This window comes from Solanum verrucosum, unplaced genomic scaffold (genome assembly GCF_900185275.1).
Source record: "Solanum verrucosum unplaced genomic scaffold, falcon-dt-bn FXZP01000306.1, whole genome shotgun sequence".
Taxonomy (NCBI): domain Eukaryota; kingdom Viridiplantae; phylum Streptophyta; class Magnoliopsida; order Solanales; family Solanaceae; genus Solanum; species Solanum verrucosum.
In genome coordinates this window covers 2,882,073-2,905,570 of record NW_026020398.1, presented here as the reverse complement: position 1 = coordinate 2,905,570, position 23,498 = coordinate 2,882,073, and the positions used below count along the sequence as shown (strand labels likewise).

At 32.8% G+C, this 23,498-nt stretch overlaps 5 protein-coding genes across 5 annotated transcripts; all 5 read right to left on the bottom strand.

The window, feature by feature from the left end:
* Positions 1 to 1,386: 1,386 nt before the first annotated feature.
* Positions 1,387 to 1,863, bottom strand: LOC125839621 (extensin-2-like). The gene has a single exon (XM_049518615.1). It carries the CDS (start codon positions 1,861 to 1,863, stop codon positions 1,387 to 1,389), a length of 477 nt encoding a protein of 158 aa, XP_049374572.1.
* A 747-nt stretch (positions 1,864 to 2,610) lies between these two features.
* On the bottom strand, positions 2,611 to 4,185 carry LOC125839575 (uncharacterized). Its single transcript, XM_049518563.1, has 2 exons — positions 4,020 to 4,185; positions 2,611 to 3,280 (listed from the first exon to the last, which is right to left on the bottom strand). Exons 1-2 carry the CDS (start codon positions 4,155 to 4,157, stop codon positions 2,705 to 2,707), a joined length of 714 nt encoding a protein of 237 aa, XP_049374520.1. The 5' UTR covers positions 4,158 to 4,185; the 3' UTR covers positions 2,611 to 2,704.
* Positions 4,186 to 5,918: 1,733 nt separating this feature from the next.
* On the bottom strand, positions 5,919 to 6,473 carry LOC125839581 (GATA transcription factor 23-like). Its single transcript, XM_049518570.1, has 3 exons — positions 6,445 to 6,473; positions 6,287 to 6,376; positions 5,919 to 6,193 (listed from the first exon to the last, which is right to left on the bottom strand). The coding sequence occupies exons 1-3, from the start codon at positions 6,463 to 6,465 to the stop codon at positions 5,984 to 5,986; spliced, it is 321 nt and encodes a 106-aa protein (XP_049374527.1). The 5' UTR covers positions 6,466 to 6,473; the 3' UTR covers positions 5,919 to 5,983.
* Positions 6,474 to 8,267: 1,794 nt separating this feature from the next.
* LOC125839572 (uncharacterized) lies at positions 8,268 to 10,773 on the bottom strand. Its single transcript, XM_049518560.1, has 3 exons — positions 10,368 to 10,773; positions 9,374 to 9,754; positions 8,268 to 8,635 (listed from the first exon to the last, which is right to left on the bottom strand). Exons 1-3 carry the CDS (start codon positions 10,771 to 10,773, stop codon positions 8,268 to 8,270), a joined length of 1,155 nt encoding a protein of 384 aa, XP_049374517.1.
* Positions 10,774 to 14,844: 4,071 nt separating this feature from the next.
* Positions 14,845 to 18,726, bottom strand: LOC125839501 (protein FAR1-RELATED SEQUENCE 11-like). Its single transcript, XM_049518476.1, has 3 exons — positions 17,655 to 18,726; positions 16,172 to 16,615; positions 14,845 to 16,073 (listed from the first exon to the last, which is right to left on the bottom strand). The coding sequence occupies exons 1-3, from the start codon at positions 18,621 to 18,623 to the stop codon at positions 15,213 to 15,215; spliced, it is 2,274 nt and encodes a 757-aa protein (XP_049374433.1). The 5' UTR covers positions 18,624 to 18,726; the 3' UTR covers positions 14,845 to 15,212.
* Positions 18,727 to 23,498: the final 4,772 nt, after the last annotated feature.

The window sequence follows — 23,498 nt, the reverse complement described above, 5'->3', positions numbered from 1 at the left end:
TTTTGTATTTATATATTTAGGAATTTTTTAGACGTCCGTTTGTATATTTCACTTTTCAATATACAAACAGGACAATTTATTATGATTTTTTAATAAATCATATATAAATAACTAGAATAAACATATACAAAAATCTGAATTTATACAATTAGCAATCGGATTATACAAATTTTGAATTTATATAAATCAAGCGAATTATTCAAATTAGGCAATTAACAAGAATTGAAAAAATTGTAACCACGAATTATTATTTTCTTAAACTATAGCCATAGTATCTAATATAAGCTAAATGTTTGTTATTCCGCATAATTTTCCCTATTTAATATGTAGTTAGGGAATAAATTAAATATTACTAATATGAATACAATACAATGAAGAACAACACCATCCAAACAAGGTGTTAGGAGCTAGCGACTGGATTAACTAGTTGGGCCCCATCAGTTTTGGGCCTGCATTATCAGTCTTGCTCAACACTTCCACAACCTCAGCGCAACAAAAATGTTTAATTTTTGATAGATTCAAAGACATGTTAAACTTAGTTTAAGGATTTCCAACGATATTTCAAAAAGAAAAAATTACCTTATTAAATCATATATACTAATTCTATCTATACTTTCAAGCTTAGCTTAAGTGAGAAGTGTATATCATCTAAGCAACATTCTATTGCTAAGCTTGAGTTTTTTCTACACCTCCCTAGAGTTCTCACATTTTAATGTCCTTGACGACTCGAACTCATAACCATAAAGTCGAAAATAAAGGGTACTTACCATCCGAAAAGCAACGACCTAAGGCTCCTCCCCACTGTCCCAACAAAAGTTCACTACACCACATTTATCAACAAAAAAAAAAATAGCACGCCAATATAATTAACAAACAAGCTAGGCCAATTCATATTTGATACGTAAGGCCAATTCATATATATATACTGACCAAACAATAACAATAACATATCCAGTAGTACGCATATTTGACTTGACTCTTGTTTTCGACCCATCGTACATTGTAGGATAATCAGAATTTTAAGGAGGATATGAAAATTACATGTATACAACAATAAAAAAAAAACCAGTACTATCAACAATAATACATGTAATAAGACAGACTGACTCTCTATAATTCTACATACCACATCTACAAAAGTAGATTAGGATGTCCTCAAAGCAAACACTCTTAAATTTTCTATGGAGATTTGGTGGCACAATTTGTTTAGTCCACTACTAGCTTCTTGACTTCTTAAACCTATTGCTCGTGGACGTAACATGTATCCCATGAAATTAGTTGAGTTGTGCCTAAGCTTGTCCAAAACACTACAATTATTAAAGAAAAAACAGTGTCTCTAAGCCTGAAATACATATTTTGATTGGTTAAAATGGAATAAAATTATGGTTACAGACACAAGAAAATGGGTAGAACAAGAATGAGACAAGTGATAAAAGGATGGTTCTTGAACTGAACAGATTTGGAGTCAACTGTATAAGGTGAAGGAGGGTTGTGAAAATAGAAAGGGAAATATGGCAGAATGGGGTTTGGAGGTGGAGGGATTGGGTATACAGAAGGGTCTGTTGGAGGATAGTAGTAATCACCATCACCGACACCACCACCACCGCCATCATAAGGTGGTGATGGAGGCTGCTGAGAGCAACCTCCCGGGCAATATTGTGGTGGATGAAAATTATAGTCAGATGATGGTGGTGGTGGCGGAGATGAAATGGGCTGACATGGGTTGTCACAGGAGGAGCACATTGTGCAGGATATTTGGTCTTTGGCAATTGCTGTCGTTGTCGACGTGGCATGACTTAATTGGACATTGAGAAGCAAAATGAGGGTGCTGAAAACTAGTAATTGAGAATGCAGAGGAGACATTTGCATGAAAACAGAGGAGATATGAAACAGGGCAAATGAGGTTTTGAGTTATGCACAAATACAAGAAGTGAAATAGAAGAGTTGTTTATGGTACTACAAAAGAAGACAATAATAGTGAGAGGCTAAAAAAAGTGAGAGGCTTAGAAGATAATGAAGAGAATGGGTGTGTGTATTGATGACCGCACCATTCCTAGAGTTTTATCTTCTAAGCCACTACTCTCTATTGTGACAAAAATATTACTCCCTCCGTTTCACAAAAAATATCTAAACTTAGCACAAAATTTTAAAAAATAAAAAAAACTTTTGAATCTTGTGATCCTAAATTAAAGTTATGTCAAATATACAAAACTGTTCTTTAAACTTGTGTCCTTAAACATGCCACGTGAAAAATTGATATTAAAATGTTACCAAAAAAGAAAGAGGTCATTCTTTTTTGAAACGGAGGGAGTAATTCCCATTGCCCTTTTCAAGTGTTTGATATAACACACACAAGAATGTGAACGCAATCAGATATCTAAAATTTAGCTCTACGCACCCGCCTAGTGGTTCAAAAAAGGAGGTGGTTTTAGGTTCAATCTTATTGGCATACTTCATACAAAGTCGTATTTCGTATTTGTTAGGAAGTATTGTCCCTCAACATAGATAGAATTTTTTCAGTGCTAATTCAAATTTAATGGGATATAAGATCATCTGCCAAGAAGCAGAGGTAAATTAATTCCCAGCAAGTTATGATGTCGGTTTTTTTTTACCCATAATACCCTTGAGTCTTGACATTTCCATTTACAAACATGATGTCTGTTTTCATAAAAGAAAACAAGACCAAATCATCATAAAACATAAATCACCAGTTTTCACCACGAAGCTTTCTAAGAATCCTACCTTGAGGTGAATCCGGATCACCTCTCATAGCATTCATTTTCCATATCTCCACAGCTCTCAAAAGAGCCTCTTCAGCCGTATCCAATTGTTCCGGCCTCCACACCATCATCCCGCCCCAAGGGGCGGGATACAGAGCAATGCCATCATCCGCAGGCGCATCAGTCGCCTGCGTAATTGGCTTCCTCGTATCAGCCATCTCCATTTCCGCTAATGGAGATGGCTTATGATGACTAAAATACTCTTTGTCATCTTCAAATTTATCTCCCCTGCTTTTCGATTCGTCAGGCCACGGAGAATCATCCAAATCAGCACAACTAACATCTTTTAATGACGTTTCATCGGTAGCATTACTAGATTTCTGTCGTTTTTGTTGTGTCAATGGGTCTATAGGTTGGTTAACGCCCGTGCTTTCGATCTTTCGAGATGACCTGATAGGTGATTTGTGTGGCACAAATGCATCCTTGGTGTTAACAGACTTTATATTGGGTTGTTTCTTTTCATTTTCTGCTACCTTTACTGATTCCTCCAAGTCATCTCCCTGTAAACACAACATTGTAAGGCGATTTATTCAAACACAATTTGGACACTGCAATAATAAGACGTGACAAAATTGTAAAATATAACTCTAGACCTAACTCAACCCAAAAATTAGTCCACAAAGGAAGATTTGTCATTATCCATATAAGCAAACGGTAACCCACTCTAACAAAAATTAACTCACGGATTAACTAAGACCCATTAGAACAAAAACAACTTTTAACGGCAATAAACAAAAACATTAGTAAAGAGTGCTAAAATCATTATCGACATTAGTTAAGTGTCATTAGATCGCTAAAGACTTTAGAGACATTAATAAAGAGTGCTAAAATCTTTACCGGCATTAGTTAAGTGTCATTAAATCGCTAAAGACTTTAGAAACATATACCAAGAGTGTTAATTGTCGCTAAAAATGCATATTTGATTGCGGCTAAATATCATATTTTATTTTTTTATGTAGTGACCCTCCGTGGGAGGGAAAATCATGTAAATAGAATCAAATTGAAAATGAACAATTAAACTATAGAGTTAAAAAATAGGTAAAGATAGTGCAATGATCATTTTAAGTGGATTGATTTATGCCTAGTACACTTTAGGCAAACTGAATCGTAACCCATTTAATAACTCCACCAATTTTAATTGCCAAATTCATCAAATTATTGAACTTGAAAATATTCGAATGGTAAGCACTCACTCTCCACGTCGAACTCCAAAAGGGAAAAAAGAAAAGAATTGCTTACTTCAAGAGGTCCAGAATGAATGGCAGGATCAGCTGTTCGACCTCCACTAGAAGAGGAAAATGATTTGTACTTTTGAGATTGTGCCAATAAGAGTCGATGAAGTTTTGTAGATGAAGAAATCGCCAATCTTGTTTGCATCTTTTGAGCTTTTTTATATTACGCAACGAGTAATTAAACGTTACAAATTTTCTTAATACTTGTATTGGAAATTAGGTGAGATTATATAAAAGCAACACTAAAAAACTTGTCACTTATGGGCACTGTAGGCATTTAGATAACGTGTCAACTTTTGTAGACGTGACTAGAGTTTTCTAGTGACTCCTCCACTCTTCTGTTTCGTGTCAAATTCTACACTTTTCTCTTCCAGAATTGCCTAGAAATATTCTACATAACATTTTTATTTTACCTTTTTCCAAATAATTCTACATAGTTACAAAATTATGATTTTACTACTTTTAATTAAGATAATTAAGGATTTGCCAAGATACTCCCTTCAATAAGCTCTACTATTATCAAATTATCGATCACATCCCTTATTAGTAATAAAATTTTGAGTTTCGACTCTAATTATGAAATCTTTTCATTTCATTCGAACTGAATTATATTTAGTTTTGAACAACATGCTACTATTGCATTACCATCATTGTTGACCTTCTCCACACAAACGCAAACACAACCACAACTAGCTATCAATTTACAATTATTTTTGTTGATTACCATCATAACTTGTCATAACATCAAGCTTTTAAAGCGCGGTTCATAAAAAACTACTTACTAGAAAGGGGTAAAAGTAAATTTCTTACTTTCTTCCCCACTTTTCCACCATCCAAACAGCCATGTAAATTTTTTTCTTCATATTCCTTTATCTCTTTTCTTTGTGTCCCTAAGCCCCTAACGTTTGGCCCAAGTTCTTAAATTATATTATTATTTTATAATTAATATGTTTCATTAAAAATAACATTATAATATCATGGATAACAAACAACAATAACAAATGACAATTTAGGCAAGACAATACATTAATCACATACTTAAACTTGTCACTGATTCAGTTATGATTATAACTCATTAAACACAAATTATTCTTTTCCTCAATTTTATCACTCAATTAGAACTCAAACTTTTTCGAAGGAGATAGTAACAAATATTTTAGTTAGAATTAATAAATAATGCTTATCTTTTTATAAAATATAAAAGGTTTGGGCAATTTTAAATTTTTTTAAAATTTTCAAATATTAGCACTTGACCCAAATATTAATTTTTTTTCAATATTTTAAAACTTAAAATACTTGACAAATATATTTATCAAGTTATATAATCAAATATCACCTCCCAAATTTTTCTCGAATATTTTTGAGCCATACGGGTCCTCAATACACTGAGGGGCAAGCTTACAATGACAATAAATGTGATGATAGGTACCAATTTAATAATTTTGGCACCCTGTTACTGCTGCCAACTCACAATTGACACCAACCAAAATTCATATACATATATATATATATATTATTATTTTTTTAGCAGTGATAAGCATGACGTTGATAGTAGAGTAGCAACTTTCTTGGCGATGAGTTAATTCTTATACTCCCCTTTGGCCCCAAAATATTTATTATTATTATTATATTTTGTGTGATTTAATATGGTTAATTTTTTGTATAAAATTAATTAAACCCAATTTAAATATTAAAATATTTCGAAACGGATAGAGTAATTAAATCAGGTGGATTTTGAAATTCAATTTTTCCCTCGAGTCGAGAAATTAATGCAGTCTGCATTCAGAACTGATAGATCCTCCACAGAAAGTACCAAATAACACCACAAAATTCCAAAATTTGAATCAAAATTCAAAACATTACTACATTAGCAATTACAACTGAAACTGAAAAAAAAAAACTCTTGATCAAAATGGGTCAATTAATTAGTAAAAATTACAATGGGTTTCTGCTGCAAGTAGGAATTGAGGGTTAGAATAGTAATTTTCCAACAGATCCACAAGAAAGAGCCATCAATAATATCGCCGCTTGTTCTTCTTCTCTTAATTTTCCTCCAAATCCCATCAATTTACTAATTTCTCTACTCTTTTCCTCTTTACAAACAATTCTCCTCTTCTTCTCAACACCCAAAATCTGTCTCCTCTTCTTATTATACTTGATCCCACATGCGTTACACAACGACTAAAACACAACAAAAAATTAAATTACACTGTATAATCACCGTCTATCAAAATAATAATCAACAAATATATATTGATCTAAGTTTATTTTTACCTTGGGACCTGATGGACCACTTCTCCAAAGAGGTGTTTTTGTGGTATGACAATAACTACAAGATTTCATTTCCTCTGCTTCTTCTGATCTCTAAACATCATAAGAAAATTGAGATCAGTGAGCAGAAAGAAAAAATAAATATAAGTAAGGACTCTCACCTTTACTTCCTTCAGATCCATCACTACAAATGTTATTGTAAATGTTAATTAAGATCACACAGTTTGTTTGTGTGGGAAGAAAAAAGAGTAACTTTTAAACGTGTTGTAAATTGCAAGGCGGGAGAAAGATTTGTAGTGTTGATGTGGCTAAAAGAGATACACAATTGAACTACAATAACTAGTACTAGACTACTAGTAGTAGTAGGGTGAAATGGCTAAAAAAATAAAAATAGGGGATAGGGAAGCTAAAACTGCGACATAGTAATTCCTCAGTCCACTATTGTTTGTCACAGTAAGATGCACAATTCTTAAGAAAAATTTAATATAATATGCAATTTGACTAATATAATCTTACTATCAATCATTATTATAATGATTTGTACTTTTTGAAAATTGTAAAATTAATTTTTTTTCATATTAAAGTAGTCTTGTAACTTTAAAATGACTACTTTTTGAAACTAATAGTTATGTAATTATTAAGGACAGAATTGAAAAAAGTGACAAATTATTTCTTGATTGTTTAAATTGACAATTAATTTTGGATAACTATTTTTTGTATACCTAACAAACAATAGTGGACGGAGGGAGTATTATTTTGTGGACACGACATCATAGTTAAATTTAGATTCCTGTTTTGGGGAATTTTACATTAATACCCTTGTGATTCAAATAGTTTACTCTGAGTCAGAAAAATCTCAACCGTTGAATTCTCTTATGATACGATCGAGGGTTGTGATGGGAAGTACCATGGGCATGGTCCCGAGGGTTATCGCTATCGAATGGAAGTAAGTGGCAGGGGAAATAGTTCGATCTCAAACTTTTTGATGAAAAATTATATTATATTAGATAAAAAAAAAATAAAAAAAATTGGTAGGAGTAATTTAATTAACATTGAAATTTGTGGGGGAAAAAAGAGATTAAAGGCAAGACTGATAAATTCTTAAGGTAATTTGACATGAATGTTTCATTGAAATATTCATTTTTATAAGAGGAAGAAATTAAATTTATAAGTTTAAAAATCAAAGATTTGAAATAACTAAATTGATAAAATCGAAACTGAACTTAAGAGGATCGATCATTTAGATTTTAGATTCTTAAATACAAAAGAAAATCTAATAGAATGAAATTTTCATATTCAATCTGAACTGTCGAAACGTCCGCCCCTAGAGGCAGACCCAAATGCAAAGTTGGGGTGCACGTGCATCCATTAACCTTGAGAAAAATCATGTATATCTATGTTGGAAAATTGACAAAAATTATATATTTGTAAACTACGTAAAAAGTACTATAAGTCACAATAATTGACAATTCAAAATAATTAAAAGATATATGAAAAATTTACGGTCAAAGATAGACTTGTTTGAATCTCGAAATTCGAAAAGTATCACATAAATTGAGACAAAGTGAGTAATTAACAGTGCACCCATGAGGAACATAAGAGTGGTTTGTGCCATTGGTATACGCCAAAGGTACCACCCGTGAGACCAATGCTCAATTTTACTTGAAGCCATATTTTGTTGTTTTTCGTTTTAAGTTTAGATTGATGTATCCAAAGTCTTCAAATCCTATGTTCACCTCTGCAAACCTCATAACAACAATAGATAATTTATCAAAGCAAATGTCACTCATTTTATTTTAAGTTTAGATTAGTGCACCCAAAGTCTCACTCATAATTAAACAGATACAAACGAACCATAGCCATTAAAAACATATATAGTTATTAACCTACTTTACTTATATCTAAACATCCAACAGCAAGAACATCATTAGTAGAAAACACAAATACATATGCTAATACAAATATTTGCCTAGAGCCTTATTCTTCACCATTTTAGCTTGCCTTTATGTTTCTGGGCCAGAACATTGAAAAGTTGGGCCAGACAGGCAAAAATGCTGGCTATAAAGCACATAAGACATGACAATGCAAATAATGCCCAATCCTTAAATGTTTTCTTGACAAGTTGAGCTCTGTCTGAAATAAGCAATGATCTGTAAACAGCTTCAGTTACAGAATATGCTGAGATTGGATCATATTCATCTGCTAATAATCCATATTCTGTTACACAAACTATATCATATATTCCATTAGTCTCTGAGGTACCAAGATGTTTGCATATTTTCAATCGACAGTCGATTCGATCCTCAGTTGATAACTTGTCTCCATGAGTTAAAATCAATATGGGGTTCCCATCTGCAATACGAATGTCTGAGTTTAACTTCTATATACTGATAATATAAAAAAAAAACTTGTTTACTGTAACAAGTGGAATTAGAGATCTAAGAATACAAGAGAGTAGGAAATGTCCAATTGGCACTTGTGAGTTGTGACACAACGATTTCAAATTATGTTGTTTTTTTTTAATTTCCCACTCGGTCTCCGGAGTACATATTTAAACCCCGACTAAATCTAGATCACGCATTATAGAGCCCATTCAGGAGTGGCGCTCCCAACATTATTTTCTTCATACCCAGAACTCGAACATGAGACCTCTGATTAAGGGTGAAATAGTTTCACTATTGGACCACAATTGAATTATGATCTCTTAAGACTAGGAAAGAGACAAGCTTGTACTCTCTCTAGTCATTTTTATCTGACATTTAAGGTTTGACTATAATTTACTCCTTTCGTCCTATTTTAAATTTTCTTCACGTCCATTAAGAAAAAAATGTCCATACAAAGTATAATTTACTAATTTATGCCATCTATAATTTTATTTTTTTTAGAATTGAGCAATAATAAAAATGACTACTTATTTAATGTTAAGAGCATAGTTGAAGTTAAAATAGTTCTCTACTTTGATTTTGAATTTCTGGGGACAAATTTTTCTTAAGTTAAAGCGACAGTTAAAATAGGACAGATGAAGTACTTGACTGAATGAGTAAGGATGAGTAATAGAGTAATAAGAGAGAATTAATAATTAAAACTCACTAGATTTGTTGAGTGAAGATGAGCAATAAAGTTGCTTCAATGCATCCAATGGCTTAAAATCATCGAGTTTGAGAGACTTATATATTTCATAAGCATTAGCCACCATCATAACACAATTGACACTTCTCTTTATGAACATTGAAGAAGAAGCATCCTCCAATTCATTATTTAACATTGGTACAAGTACATGATCTTCTTGTCTGGAACACAGCTTCTTATGGTGGACTCCATCAGGAGCCATCCATTCTTTCAATTCTAGAAGAGCTTCATCAACTCTATCATAATCGAAACCCCTCGTATCGTAAATGCAGAATCCACTTCGAGTTGATCTTAACACGTTGTGTTCCTCCATCGTTAATGTTGTGTAACCACAATCATTTCCTATGATTTTAAAAAAAAAAAAATATACAAGAATTAAAGTCTTAAGAAGAAAAAATATTGATATGTACAAAATTTGTGGTATTTTATGGCTATAAAAACATGTCCTTAACAATAAGACATTAAGTACAAAATATACAAAATTAAATAACTTTAAATAGAGAATATGTCATTCTTTCTGTAACAAATTAAAAGGGGATACTAGAGTATCGTATACAATGAAACAAATAAAGCAATATAGGATTCTTATAAGCGATTCCAACTAGTTTTGGACTAACGTTTCTCTTTTATATCATCTCAAATGTTCCTTATAAGTTACTCTCTCCGTTCTCTTTTACCTGTTCAGTATACTAGAAATAGATTTTTAATTTAGTCGTATACTTTAGCAAATTAAGAGAGAATTGACAAAAGGGAGTTTTTGGATGATAAGCACCCTCACTTCCAACATTAAGCCTCAGAGTTCGAGTTACCAAAAGAGCAAAGCAAATACAAGGAACATACATAATTGACGTAAAAATAAACACTTGATTAGCATTTTCTTAAGGAAAAAATGCAAAATGTAAACTGGACAAGTAAAAAAGAACGGAGAAAGTTGAAGGAATGTTGCATTAAGTACCTGAGGAAGTTTGTGCAAAAGGGATGAGACCAGATTGACCAAGAACACTATACATAAGGTTGACAAGTGAACTTTTGCCAGCATTATGAAAACCAACCAACAATATAGTATTCACAGGTGGAATATCCAAATCCTCTTTGTTAATTCCACCAATTGGCACCCAAAAATCCCCTACTTTATAAGACATTAGCTTTTGTCTAAGCTCATCAAAACTCTCAATGGACATCAAATATAACCTCTCCATTTCTCTAAGCACTTTAAGTATTGGTGTCAATTTTGACAAATTTTGTATTTTTTCAAACTTGAATTTTACACACTCATCAAATTTTGATGCTAATCTCCACCAATAGTGCATAGCTCTACTTTCTTCATCTTGTTTGTTAAGATCAAAATTTTCATCCCTCATTGTAGTAGAGCTAGCACTAGTTTTTTTCATGTGAAGCTACAGGAGCTAATTTGCATTGCTATTTAAAGTAGTTCTTGTCACTACTAGCTTGGTACAAGCATGGCTGAGCCAAAGGGTTACCTATTGTTTTCGATCGAACTTAGTAACTTGATATTTGTATTAAGAAATTTATTGAATATGTATAAATATTAAATTCAGAATTCAGTTACTAACCCTTAGCTTGCATTTGAACATGCGATATGTAATCATGATTTCAAATATCGAATTCTTTAAAAAGCACGATTTGGGATTTCAAATCCTAATTTCAATTTTTTTAACATATAAAACTTGATTCATAAGTTTATATTTTATATATTTTTTTTAAAATACCCGAATTTTTTACAAAAGACTTATGTTCGGCATGAAAATTTTGTTTGTACCATGTGAAAAGATTATAATAAAGAATAACTAGTTAGTAGTAACTACTATTATTGACTAGTTGATCTTTATAAAATTATGCGTATTTGAAAGTTTGTAATCACAAATATTTATTTATAAAAGGAACACAGAGATATGTGATTTATCCGTTCGATGCCTTATTAGGATATTTCGATATCTTGTTTATCAACTATGGTTTGATCATTTGGTAAGATTGTATAAGAATTGAATAAATATTAATAGTTTCCACAACATGTGGGGTTTTCATGTTTATATATTAGAAAAAATACAAACTTAAGAAATTCAAATTGTTTGTCCAAATAAAATTTCGACTTTAAATCACTAATTCCAAATCACGATTTTATAACGCAGGTGCAAACCGGCCTTAATGTCACTATCCTAAATTTATAACTCATTAAGTTCACATTTTGATTCTCCCTTTGGGTAAAGTGTTTACTTCATCTATCTTAATTTATGTGGCACCATTTGACTGACATACTTTTTATTTTGAAAGACATTTAAAATTCCTCATCTAAAACAAACTTTAGACATTTGTTTAACAATAAATCATCTTAGTAAAAGTAAAAAAGAGAACTTTAAAGTTAACCTATTTGTGACTATAAAAAGGTGATATTCTTGTTTGGACAGACTTTTAAAAAATTGTCACATAAATTAAAACGGAGTATAAAAACGGGGACAAGAAATTGTACCACCAATGACGCAGTGTTTGTTTTGCACCACAACGGTCAACGGCTACTCATTTCATCCTTTCATTTCGCTCACTAGGAAGTTTCTAAGAACCTTCAATCCATAACAGTACACATGGAAATTTTCGGACATGTCCCATATCAACAACGATAATATATTCAATGTATTCTCATAAAGTGAAGGTTTAAAGAAAATAGAGTGTACACAGATTTTACCTTTATCTCTGAGGTGAGTTTGAGAGACTGTTTTATAACTGACCATTGACTCGAGACAGAAAAAAAGACTAGAAAAAGACCTAATAAAAATACAAGAGACAATAAATAGTAACAAGACAACATATAGTAGCAGAACAAAACTACAACCAAATAATACTATAATTAAACAATATGAAACAATAAATATCATAAAAAATCAAACAACATCCATATGCACTTATTCGTACAAAGTGTTTATACTGAGTCAATTAATGTAACTTATCATAGTTGAGCAATATAATGAAATAACTAAAGTTAAGTGATAGTTGTAGATGTTCAAACATGTATCATGCCTCTATTTGCTATAACTACAAATAAGTGATAGTTGTATATGTAAACAATTGTTCAAAAAAATTCACGTTTTCCTCTATATGCTTTGTGGATGTACAATTTTTTTCTTAATTCGCAAAATCCTTAACTATTTTGTTCATTATGCTGTGTATGTATCAACAAATTCACTCCATTCAGGTTGCAAGTGTATTTTCTCCTCTAGTTATGTTCCGTAAATATGAAAATTGTAGCTATGTTTCAAAATTATGTCCTAAACTAAAGCTATTTACGAAAAAAAATTAATCTTGTTCCATTTTTGTCTCTGGTTAGCCCATTCTAGATTTGGGCGCGAGCTACTAACCCGTTTGGCCATAGATTTCTCAAGTAATATTTGGAGAAAAAATTGGCAAATAGTGTTTAAATACAATTCGTCATTATTTGGCAAATATCCCAAATTTCCAAATACTAGTTTTTTCTAGTATTTGAGCCAAATCTCATTATTTGGGATCTTTTAAAAATTGAAATTTTACACCAAACTTTTTTCTTTTACAAAAACACCCTCTATAGTAATTGTTTGAGTTGTATTACATAATTTTTTACGTGAACACCAAAATAGTGATGAAATATTCAATGAATATGAAAGTGATGATATGGTTGTTGATGAAAATTATGAACAATCGGCTCAAGGTAACAAAGTTTATGCTTTGTCTACTTCACCATGTATGGAATGATGCTTGTTGCACTCACTCCAAACTACCACATTGCTCTAGTGTCATGGACACTACTTGTTATTAGTTGCAACGAAGATCCAATTGACTTGTAATACAAACTTATGGTTAGTTTTGATAGTTTTTAAAACTTATAGGTATAAATCATATTTTTCTAAAAAAGTGAAATATGTTCTCCAAATACTATGGCCAAACACATGGTGAAAAATTCACCCAAATATATTTGCCAAGAATATTTGAAAATCTATGACCAAACGCTAGCTAATAGTGGAGCCAAAATGTGGGGAATATGGTGAGGATGAAAGTTGTAGAAAGCACTAGATAAGGTGAAAAAGAAGGGTAAAGTAGTTAAAAAAGAACAAATCCCCTGGTTCCATTACCATCATGTAAAGAAATATACTAATTTTTAGGATGGTAGATAAGGAATTGTTTTAGTGTCAAGCACAAGCATCCTCTCCATTAAGAAAAAAAATGAGATTCCTCTAACCCAAAAGGGCTATCCACTAATGCTTTGTTGTCAGGGCAAGTTACACATTTAGTCGGACGGCCAAAAATAATTATATTCACTTAGTCAGATATACGTTTATCGACTAGTATTTTGATGGGCAGATATACAATTTAAAGCACTAAATAAAACAAAATGAGCTATAGCTTCAATTGCAAAAATTCATAACCCATAAACTTCAAATCCTGACTCAGTCTCTCTACCTATGCTTCTTGTATCTTTGGTCTATTTATGGGAGTGATATTAATGAAGATACAGTTAAAGTATGATGATGAAGGCAGCCAATTATTAAAGAAGATACAGTAAAACTATGATGATGAAGGCACTTTGTAAGTGTAATATATTATTCCTTCTTACTTAAGAGACATTAATAAATGCATGCAATAGGATTTGCGTAAGAAGTAACCTTTCGGCTATATGAAACTTTGCTTCAAAACTCCTCCAACTTTATCTTTTTAATACCACCATCAACGACCCAATTTAACCGTCCCCATTCATGTCTTTTGTCCCCAACTCCAAACTCTTTATAAACATTTATTCCCATTAAAAAATAGTTCATCCACTTCTTGATTTCCTTCACACCACCATACTACTCCTCCACCTTTGGTGTTTTTCTAATATAATGGCGGCTGAGAAAGCAACTTACGGAGCTTGTGAAACCTACAACACCAGTGGTTGCCACGAGGAGTGTGATGATGGCGAGACGAGGCAACAAGATCACAGCAAAGATTCCAGGGCTGAGTACCGGCTTTTAGGCAAAGCATTGGCACATAGAGCTGTGTTTGGTTCAGGCAGCCGTCAAGGAAGAGCCAGAAAAGTCAGGAACATGAATGATCTTAAGACATTGCCCAGCAGGCTAAGCAAAGTTTCCTTAGCTGATGAAGATCAAAATTACTAGAATGTTTCATTTCATCATGTTATGGCATCACAAGTGCCAGTCTAAACAGTAGTATCACATCCTATAGGTAGTCTTGTAAATGTTGTTTGAACCGAATACAAGTATTAAATCGTAATCTATACTACATAAGCTTAGAATAGATATCCAACTAGTGGAATGTAGACCTGCGCTTTTTGCACATTAGTCAACTTGTACCATTGAACATTCATCGAAACAAACACAGAACGCCATTATCACAGGATGAAGGGAAGAAAAAGAGAGAAGAATCACATGTCTCTAGCAGCAGTTGGATTTCAACTAAATATCAATATTATATCATCTAACCTCGCTCTCTGTTTTCCCGTTGAGGCATGAGAATCATAGAGCTACATCTTAAATGCTTCTTTTTTCCTCTTCTTTTAGGAGTTGAGATTGGTAGAACAGAAATAAGAATGCTCCTTCTTTGGTCCCTGAAAGGAGGACCTTCATTTGTTACAAAAAAAGAATGTTGGTCAGAAAGTGGTGTTCCAGTATATTAAGAGTCGATTTTTTGGGTCACGAAAGTTTAAAGATATAAAGCATTTGCATTAAGAGAGGAGAAACTGTCGGTTATGGACAGAAGGGATGGTATATATTCCCTACTTCCTCAAAGCGCCTAGCTCCATTTCACAACATTCCTGCTATAAAAAGCCAAGTCTATCTCCATTCAAATCTTCACCTTCCATCATTGGACAATCATTTGCATCATGGCCATACTGCCCACAACATGGAATGGAGAAACGTCTCCTCTTTCCATAAAAATCCAGTCCATCTCTGGATCCTCTCTCTTTCAACTTTGCCAAATTTATACACTCGTGAAGGTTGCAGGTGAAGCTTTGACCAATGCCTTCAGAATCCTCAACCTCTGCAAGAATCAGTGAGTCTGATGGGCTCTCATATGCAATAGCATTACCCGAATTGGATGCTGTAGGTAACCCCTTAATGCGAGATAAAACTGTAGAAACTTCATCACAAACAACATTGAGGCGTTCTTCGGTTTCAACTGATTCATTAATCAGTGTTGAAATCATGGACTGCAATAACTGAACTTTTCCCATATGATCACTTGGTAGGGAAAAGAGTGTGGGCTTAGCCAAAGAGGATGTAAACTCACGCCAGCGCATGGGCAGATATCGGTCTGGAATGTGAAAACAGTTGTTTGTTGATAGAACACGAAGCACATGCCTGCAGAGAATACCAGTAAACTCAAAGTTATGGCAGCTACAGCTAATGAACTCATCATGTGGAACCCAGAGTACTTTGTAACCCCCACCCATTTCCTTATGGTGTCTCACAACGAAATAACTTTCATCTACCATCAGTGATGCATATTGTGGTGCAAAAACAAGCTCCTCTTGTAGTTTTGAGAAGGCATATGGTGTAAGAACAGTAGCAGCATGAGATTCTATTGGTGAACCTGTTTTCAGGGGAACCTTTTGAACAATTCTCTGTACTTTATGTTTTGCTCCTGCTTGATCTTTAGCATCTACAACCCGAACAACCTGCAGTACGTTAAGTTATCAGAAAAAGAATTGCAGAAGAATCAAACGAGTAATAATTAAACTTTCTAAGAAACAAAAGTTAAACGAAAATCTCACACCTGCTCCACAAAATTACCAAGTACAGATTGAGCACTCAAAAACCTCTGGATAAAAGTATTTATTGTCTCCGACTGAAATGTACTCGTCATTCCAGCAAAAAAGAAAGATCTCAAAAAGGGCAGTGCCCAGTATGAACGTAAAGCATATAGACTGGCAATGTGTTTATTTCCATCCAGCCGGTAGGTTTCGATCATCTCATTCCATCCCACTTCATATTCCTCAATCGAATGTAAATTGTAGAGGCGATGGAACTCAGCCTTCCAATTATCATATTGGGATCCGAGAAGTGTCGAAAACCATTCTGAAAACCTCGAAGTTATATTCCAAATGCAAAATGCATGTTTTACTCTTGGTATTTCAGTGGCAATTGCTTCTTTGAGCCACAAGTTTTGATCAGTCAAAATGGTTCCTGGAGTCTTGCCGTTCATGAAGCCCAAGAATGTCTAGCATAAATTTTAGAGAAGCAAATCAAAACAAAGGGATTTCATATTAGCATGGAACCACAGGAGTTGCAAGCTATGGATAGAAAGATGCATCTCAAAGATATCTGCAATTGTTACAGCTAAGTTTGTAGCTTATGCATACCAGAATGGAACTGAGATGGCTAGACCTTATGCCCGTAACAAACATATGTACAAACAAAAGATGATAAGGAGAGGGGATGATTGGTAAAAGGATATAAGTAGTGAGTTTTGTATCATTAAACAGAAAAGAGGAAATTCAAAGAAAGATTACAAAGCCAAGGTGAAACATCGTCATTGGGATAAAGCGAGTCAAGCAAATTATAAAGCTCAAGCCAACAAATGGATAATAATTTATTAAGCAAGAGATTTTCCAACTAGCTGCAGCATGCAACATATTCTTTTATTTTTGATGAAGAAAATGATATATTCTTCTTATAAGCTTGAAACGTGTTGTGTATATATATCAGCTGCACAAAGCCTGTGCAACAACTAATTTACCCCTGCAAGATACTCATACTTTTTATGATTTGGGTACAGCCGAACAAACCCTCTTCATCTTCCATTTCTGATGCCTCAGAAGTATTTGGCAACTTAAATATGACCTTTTGTATTTCAAGAATCAAACAACATTACTCAAATTTGGAATCTGATCTAATGAACTTCTTTGTTAATATACTTGCACACTAATTACAAAATTTAGTTCAATAATTTCCTCTACCACCAATTTATACAGTTATCCGAACTAGCTCCATAACATCTGAACTGATGAATAATCCTTTTTTCCTTCTTAACATATGAAGTAGTAAGTAAGAGCAAGGAGTAAACACATATTTTTTGCACTAGTTTCATCAGTATTTTCTGGGAACTCTCGCGGACTCCTATTGTTAGGCACATGATAGGCATTTCAAGCACTTGAACATTTTGGGTACTGGAAAATTAAGTGGGTTTAAAGAAAATTCAACACTTAATAAATGCAATTAGTATAATGGTACAGTAACAAGATTGCACGGCTTCATACCTTCAATGCCCAGGAGAACGACCGCATATTTTCATCCCGAAGGAGTACACAACCAAAGAAACAATGACTCCCATGGTTATCCACTCCAATCCATATCCCAAGAAGCATATCATAGGCATCCAAGCGGTGAGTAGTGTCAAATACTATGGCATCACCAAAATCCTCATACAACCTCATTGATGAAGCATGAGACCAGGCAATATGCTCCAACCTGTTATTACAATCTATCTTATAGTCGTATTTGAATTTCAGGTCTTTGTCTTTCATCTCCTTGCACATTTTGAGAAGATCAATAGGGTCGTTATCCTGGTCCACATTTCTAAAAGATTGTAGGAAGTTTCGGACATCGACCTCTGTGAAGGGTAAACAACCCAACTTAGTTCCCTTCTCTAGCTCCATCAACCTCAGCATTTGCCGAACTGACATCCCAGCTTTCGCAAACAAGCAAATGCGACTCTTGTCATCAGGAGACATGGTGCAGTAGGCAGGAATAAGCTGCATCTCAGTTGACTTTAAAAGTTCATGGTTATGAACATTGCTGAAACCTGTAATCCGCCATTCGGGGACATTAAGATCTGCTCTTTTAACAATTCTCATGAATGCCTGGCACCCACAACGTGATGATTTTCGATTCCTTTGCAGCTTGCCATCTTCTGAAGGCTTTAGTTGTGGATAGCCACCACGATGGCATGTAAAATCCCTTCTTGTAATGCCCCTACCAACTCCATCCTTCCCCCGAGTACGATGACGTCTAATTGAGAAGCCGCATTGCTTTGCAAAGCTACAGTAAAATTCATATGCAGCGTCCTGTGATACAAACCTCTGACCACTGAAAGGTATAAGGTTCACAGACGTTTGTCGTGATAAGATTGTGTCCTCAGGCATTTCCTCAACGGTGCCAGTATCATCCTGAGATGAATCTGTCCCATTTTCAGATGTTTCTTTTGCTATGTTTGTTATCTCGGGCATTTCCCAATTCTAGAAAAGTCGGATTATGGATATGATAATACCATCTTCACATACTATATATGCAGCCAATAATGCACAGCGAGCCAATGTTGCGGAGAGGAGAGAAAGACACAAAGAAATGATATGGATCAGAAGGCAAAAGCACAAAACTGAAAACAAAAGAAGGAGTCTAGTGTCATGAAGGTTCTGAACCACTTAGATTATCATTGAAGTGCTAAAAATTAAGGCATGATCGTCACAATTATTATCATGCAGCCTGTAAAAGGATATCTATTAGCAACTCTCACCAATACAACGAATTATTACAGGCAGAAAGCAGGCTTCAATTTATCAAATACTCTGTGAAGAGCAACTATACCGTGTTACATGGATCCTTCATTTGCCTTGATATACCCATATCTAAACGTACTTCACGAGGATTTTTCATAATACAATAAAAATAGTCACAAAGACACTAAACATATCAATATGCTTATCCATAATCAAATCTGAACATAGATAATACCCAGGGGAACTTGTAATCACTCCTTGTAGTGAACTCTTGACAGCATCTCTTGTAGTAGACATGTTAAAGAACTGGTTCTTAAATAGTTCTTTGTCATAACTACTACCCGTTCTATTTGAGACATGTATGATATTTGGTTCTTGCATATGTTTGTTACTCCCTCTGTGACACACTTACCTTTCTAGTAAGTCTAAAAAAATGACACATTTGTATATTTAGTAGTAACAATTTAACTTTAAAATGCTCATTTCACACTTAAAAGATGATTATAGCCACACAAATATCTATGGCTTATTTTAGACGACAAGTTTCAAAATTCTTTCTTTCTTTCTTTCTTAAACTTCATGCCACGCCAAACATCACATAAATTGGGACAAAGTGAGTATGTCTTACTAATCATTTGTTAATCATCAAAACTTCATCTTGTTAGCTTCATTTAGCTCTCAGGTAGCCTCTTAAGGAGACAAAACAATTTGGAGAAGAACTGCCGAAATTAATCAATACTACTACTTGTATTTTTAGTAAATTAGTTCCTAAAGTAAAATAGAACACGAATACCATGAATGCTTTTGCACTGGCGCAGTAAGCCATTTCAAGTCGCTCCATTAATATATCAATATTTCAAATTCCAGAAAAGCATAGTACAATAAATCAGATATCAGAAAAGGAAATTTTCACAAATAATCAGCACAGCACATACAATGAGCCTGAATAGAGCAAAACAGATACAGAATATTGACATATTTGATTATCTAGTTTGTGATTATGGCATAGAACAATAGCTAGCACAGCCGGCCTGGCACATAAATCAGCTACGATACCAAATTAAGCTTCAAATACCCAAACACTCTATCTAGACACGCTAAGAAAATAATAACAAGAATACCTTGTGTTGGAGAAGGCGAACACGAACGCCGGTGGGAACCACGGCGGAGCGGCACGGAACTGGCAGAGATGGAGTAGCCGGGAATCGACTGAGCAACTATGAGATTTGAGTAAAAGCCAGGTTTACCCCGTAGTCCAGTTTTATATGTTAGGGCAAAAATGTAAATATGTAGCCTTATCTCCTTATATGATCTGCTCCGCGAGCCAAAAGGAATATTTTAATAAAAACCATACAAAGGGTATTCTAGGAAAAAAGATTTAAATATCTCTTGGAAGGTGACATGAACAACGTAGAGATTAGTTATGCAAGGATTAGTAATGCAGGGATTAGTAGTGCAGAGATTAGTAATGCAGAGTTTATTTTTATCAAGTGTTTGGTTCATTATTTCCCATCCCATCTTGTGTTTGGATTAAAACTCTATAAAAAGTTTATTTCCAATTATACCCTTGAATTATTAGGTAACTGGGTCAAGGTAGATAATTGTCGAATAAAATTATTTTTGTATGTCCTTCTAACTAGCTATGAGAAGAACAATTTTGTTATCATGTTTGTTATTTTTTCACTTGAATTATTTGAGGATAAATAATTGTCATCTTAATAAATTGATCACTCACAAAATGTCATTTTTCAATTTAAAAAAGATAAACCATCTACTTTTAAAATCGAAAAGACGGTCATCAATGGTAAAATTGAATAAACCATCTACATTTACACATAAAAATTGCAAGTTGTAGTTTTAATATGTATGTTTTAAATACTTCAAAATACAAATAATTAGAAAATCACACAAATATATATATATACACACACGCACATTCAATTAAGATCACAAAAGTCATATACTCACATTTCAAATTTGTATTGGATTTATTTAGTAACAAACAACTCTCTCTAAATAATTTGTAAGCTAATTTATTTAAATAAATTTACTAGTACAAATATAAATTATAAAATCAAGAAAATAAATAAAATAATTAAAATGATTTGAGGGATATTTTTGTCTTTACATAGGCTTATCCCATGATATTATTTCCTATGTATTACTAATACCTCCAAATGGAAGGTATTAGTAATACACCATATAATACCATGTATGCGGTATAACTAATCCATGGATTAGTTATACATAGGTCCAAATTCCTACCAAACATAGTATTAAATAATACCTTACCTAATATGTGAATTATTTCTTCTAATGCGGACTATCAAATGACCCCTTAGTAAACAATGTCAAAATGACATATCGGGTCTCACATAAAGTGTTTAAAATTATTTTTTTAAATTAAAGTGTCTAAGTTAAAATTGGCGTCAACTTCAGCTCACCGATGGATTCAATCTCCAAGCAATAGAGAAGAAGTTGGGGTTTTGAATTGTGATGGGTTTATTTTTTGGTTAAAAGACCAAAATGTCTTTCCTATTAATGAGTTTCAATTAACTATCAGGAATACTTAAAAAGATGGATGCAACGCGCAAGACCTGTATATTTGTGTGAGAAGGAAAAATTTAATTTGAGGTGAGTTTTGACGAAGACTCAAGGTTTGAATAGTCATTTATTTGAAAGAGATTAAAACATCTCAAATATATGAAATCATAATTTGAAATTATCATATGAATTTAAAGTTTTGTTTTGACATGCAGTTTGAACTTTTTATGTTGTATGTTTTATCATAAACATAAAAACTCCACAAGTTGTATAACTATTAAAATTATATTGTCTCAATTCTTTATACAATCTTACCAAATAAGCAAAAGTTTATAATATCTCATAATACATTATCACAAAGATATTTTTTAAAAATACAATGTTTATTGATCAAGCTTTAATTCAATAAAAAAAATTAACAATTAAACATATATAAGTTGTGGTGTACTAGTCTTTAATATAGTCCTCCCACATGGTACGAACAATCTTCTCACGTCATCTTGCATTTCTTATTCATATAACTGAGAAGACGAACCAATATTGTTACTTTGAGCCATTTGTTGATCAATTTGATTGGTAAATAAATTTGATAAAAAATAATGAATTTGGTGAATATAAATGGTAAAGTAGAAATTGATTTGAAATAATAATAAATCCTATGTTAGTGAGAATAATCATTATATGAGATGTAAATGGTTTAAAAAGTAAAGAAATGAATTATAAATTCTATTTACATATGAAATAAATGTGGGGTTGTTTTTACAAAATATAAATTTGTGGGTCAATTTTTGTATTTGAAAAATCTCAAATCATGTTTTTTGGAGAATTTGAGATTTCATCTCGTGATATAAAATCATGTGATAAATCAACGTGAAATCACTTGTCCAAATGCTGATTTCAAATCGCGATAAGAATCCACCTATATTAAATGATGAAACAATTGTGTTATTCTAGATGTAAAATCAGTTGAAATTTGTTGCAGCAATTTTGAAATAAAAAAGTGAACGTTAAACGATAAATACATTGTTGTCTTTTGAATACATTCGGACACAAAATGAAGCATTGAAGAACTAGGTATGAACAAATGATTTTTAGTTGTTTTGACTAATCTGAATGGATCGAATTATTAATATCTTAAAAAAATTTCGTTGATCACCTAGTTTCCGGTAATTGTAGTGGACTTCGACTATTTTGTGTTAACATTGTGTAGGCCCCATTCAAGAGGATACGATAAGGATTTTTTCATAACCCAAATTCAAACTCAAAATTTTTAATTAAAAATTGAACAGTTTCATCCACTACAACAGAAATTTCTATGGTGTCAACTAGCTAAAATGTCTTGGGAAGTATAATTGGTGTTGGAGACTGGTGTTTTGTGGGCATGAGTGTCTTTGACCAAAATTAGTGGGTTGACAATCTTTTACATTATCAATATATTTGAATCAATCACGCTATATTATATTTTGAGGTTAATTTTATCAATGGTCACTAAGTTTAGTCTCCAAGAAAATTTAAATTATTTTCAATTCGTTAACGCACTTAACGGTAATTTAAAACAAAAGGCATAATCAATTTTCTCCGAGTAATAAGTCTAAATTCAACACTTAAAAGGAAATAACAAAACCAAAACATTTTCCAAATCTAAATAATTCCTTTTGTTTCAAAAAGAAAAAAAGAATGACTTGATTTGACTTGACACAAAATTTAAGAAAATAAAGAAGAATTTTCAATTTTGATTTTCCAAATTAAAATTGTATCAAAAATAATAAAATATTTTTTAAACTTGCGATCTTAAACATGTCACGTGAAAATAATAATTTTGGAACTTCAATGACTATGTTCAACGAATATTCTGAATAATGTGCATGAAATTCTTATAGTCATATCTATTGATTTTAATTAATTTAAGTATTAATCATCACTTTGGATACCCTTTTGGTGTAACTAGAATAATTGTGGACTTTTCTGATCATGGCCAACCAAAATTAATTATGATTACTTTTAAGGTGACAAGATCGATACCATCGAGGTTGGCACGACATAATAATAAATCCCAAGCAC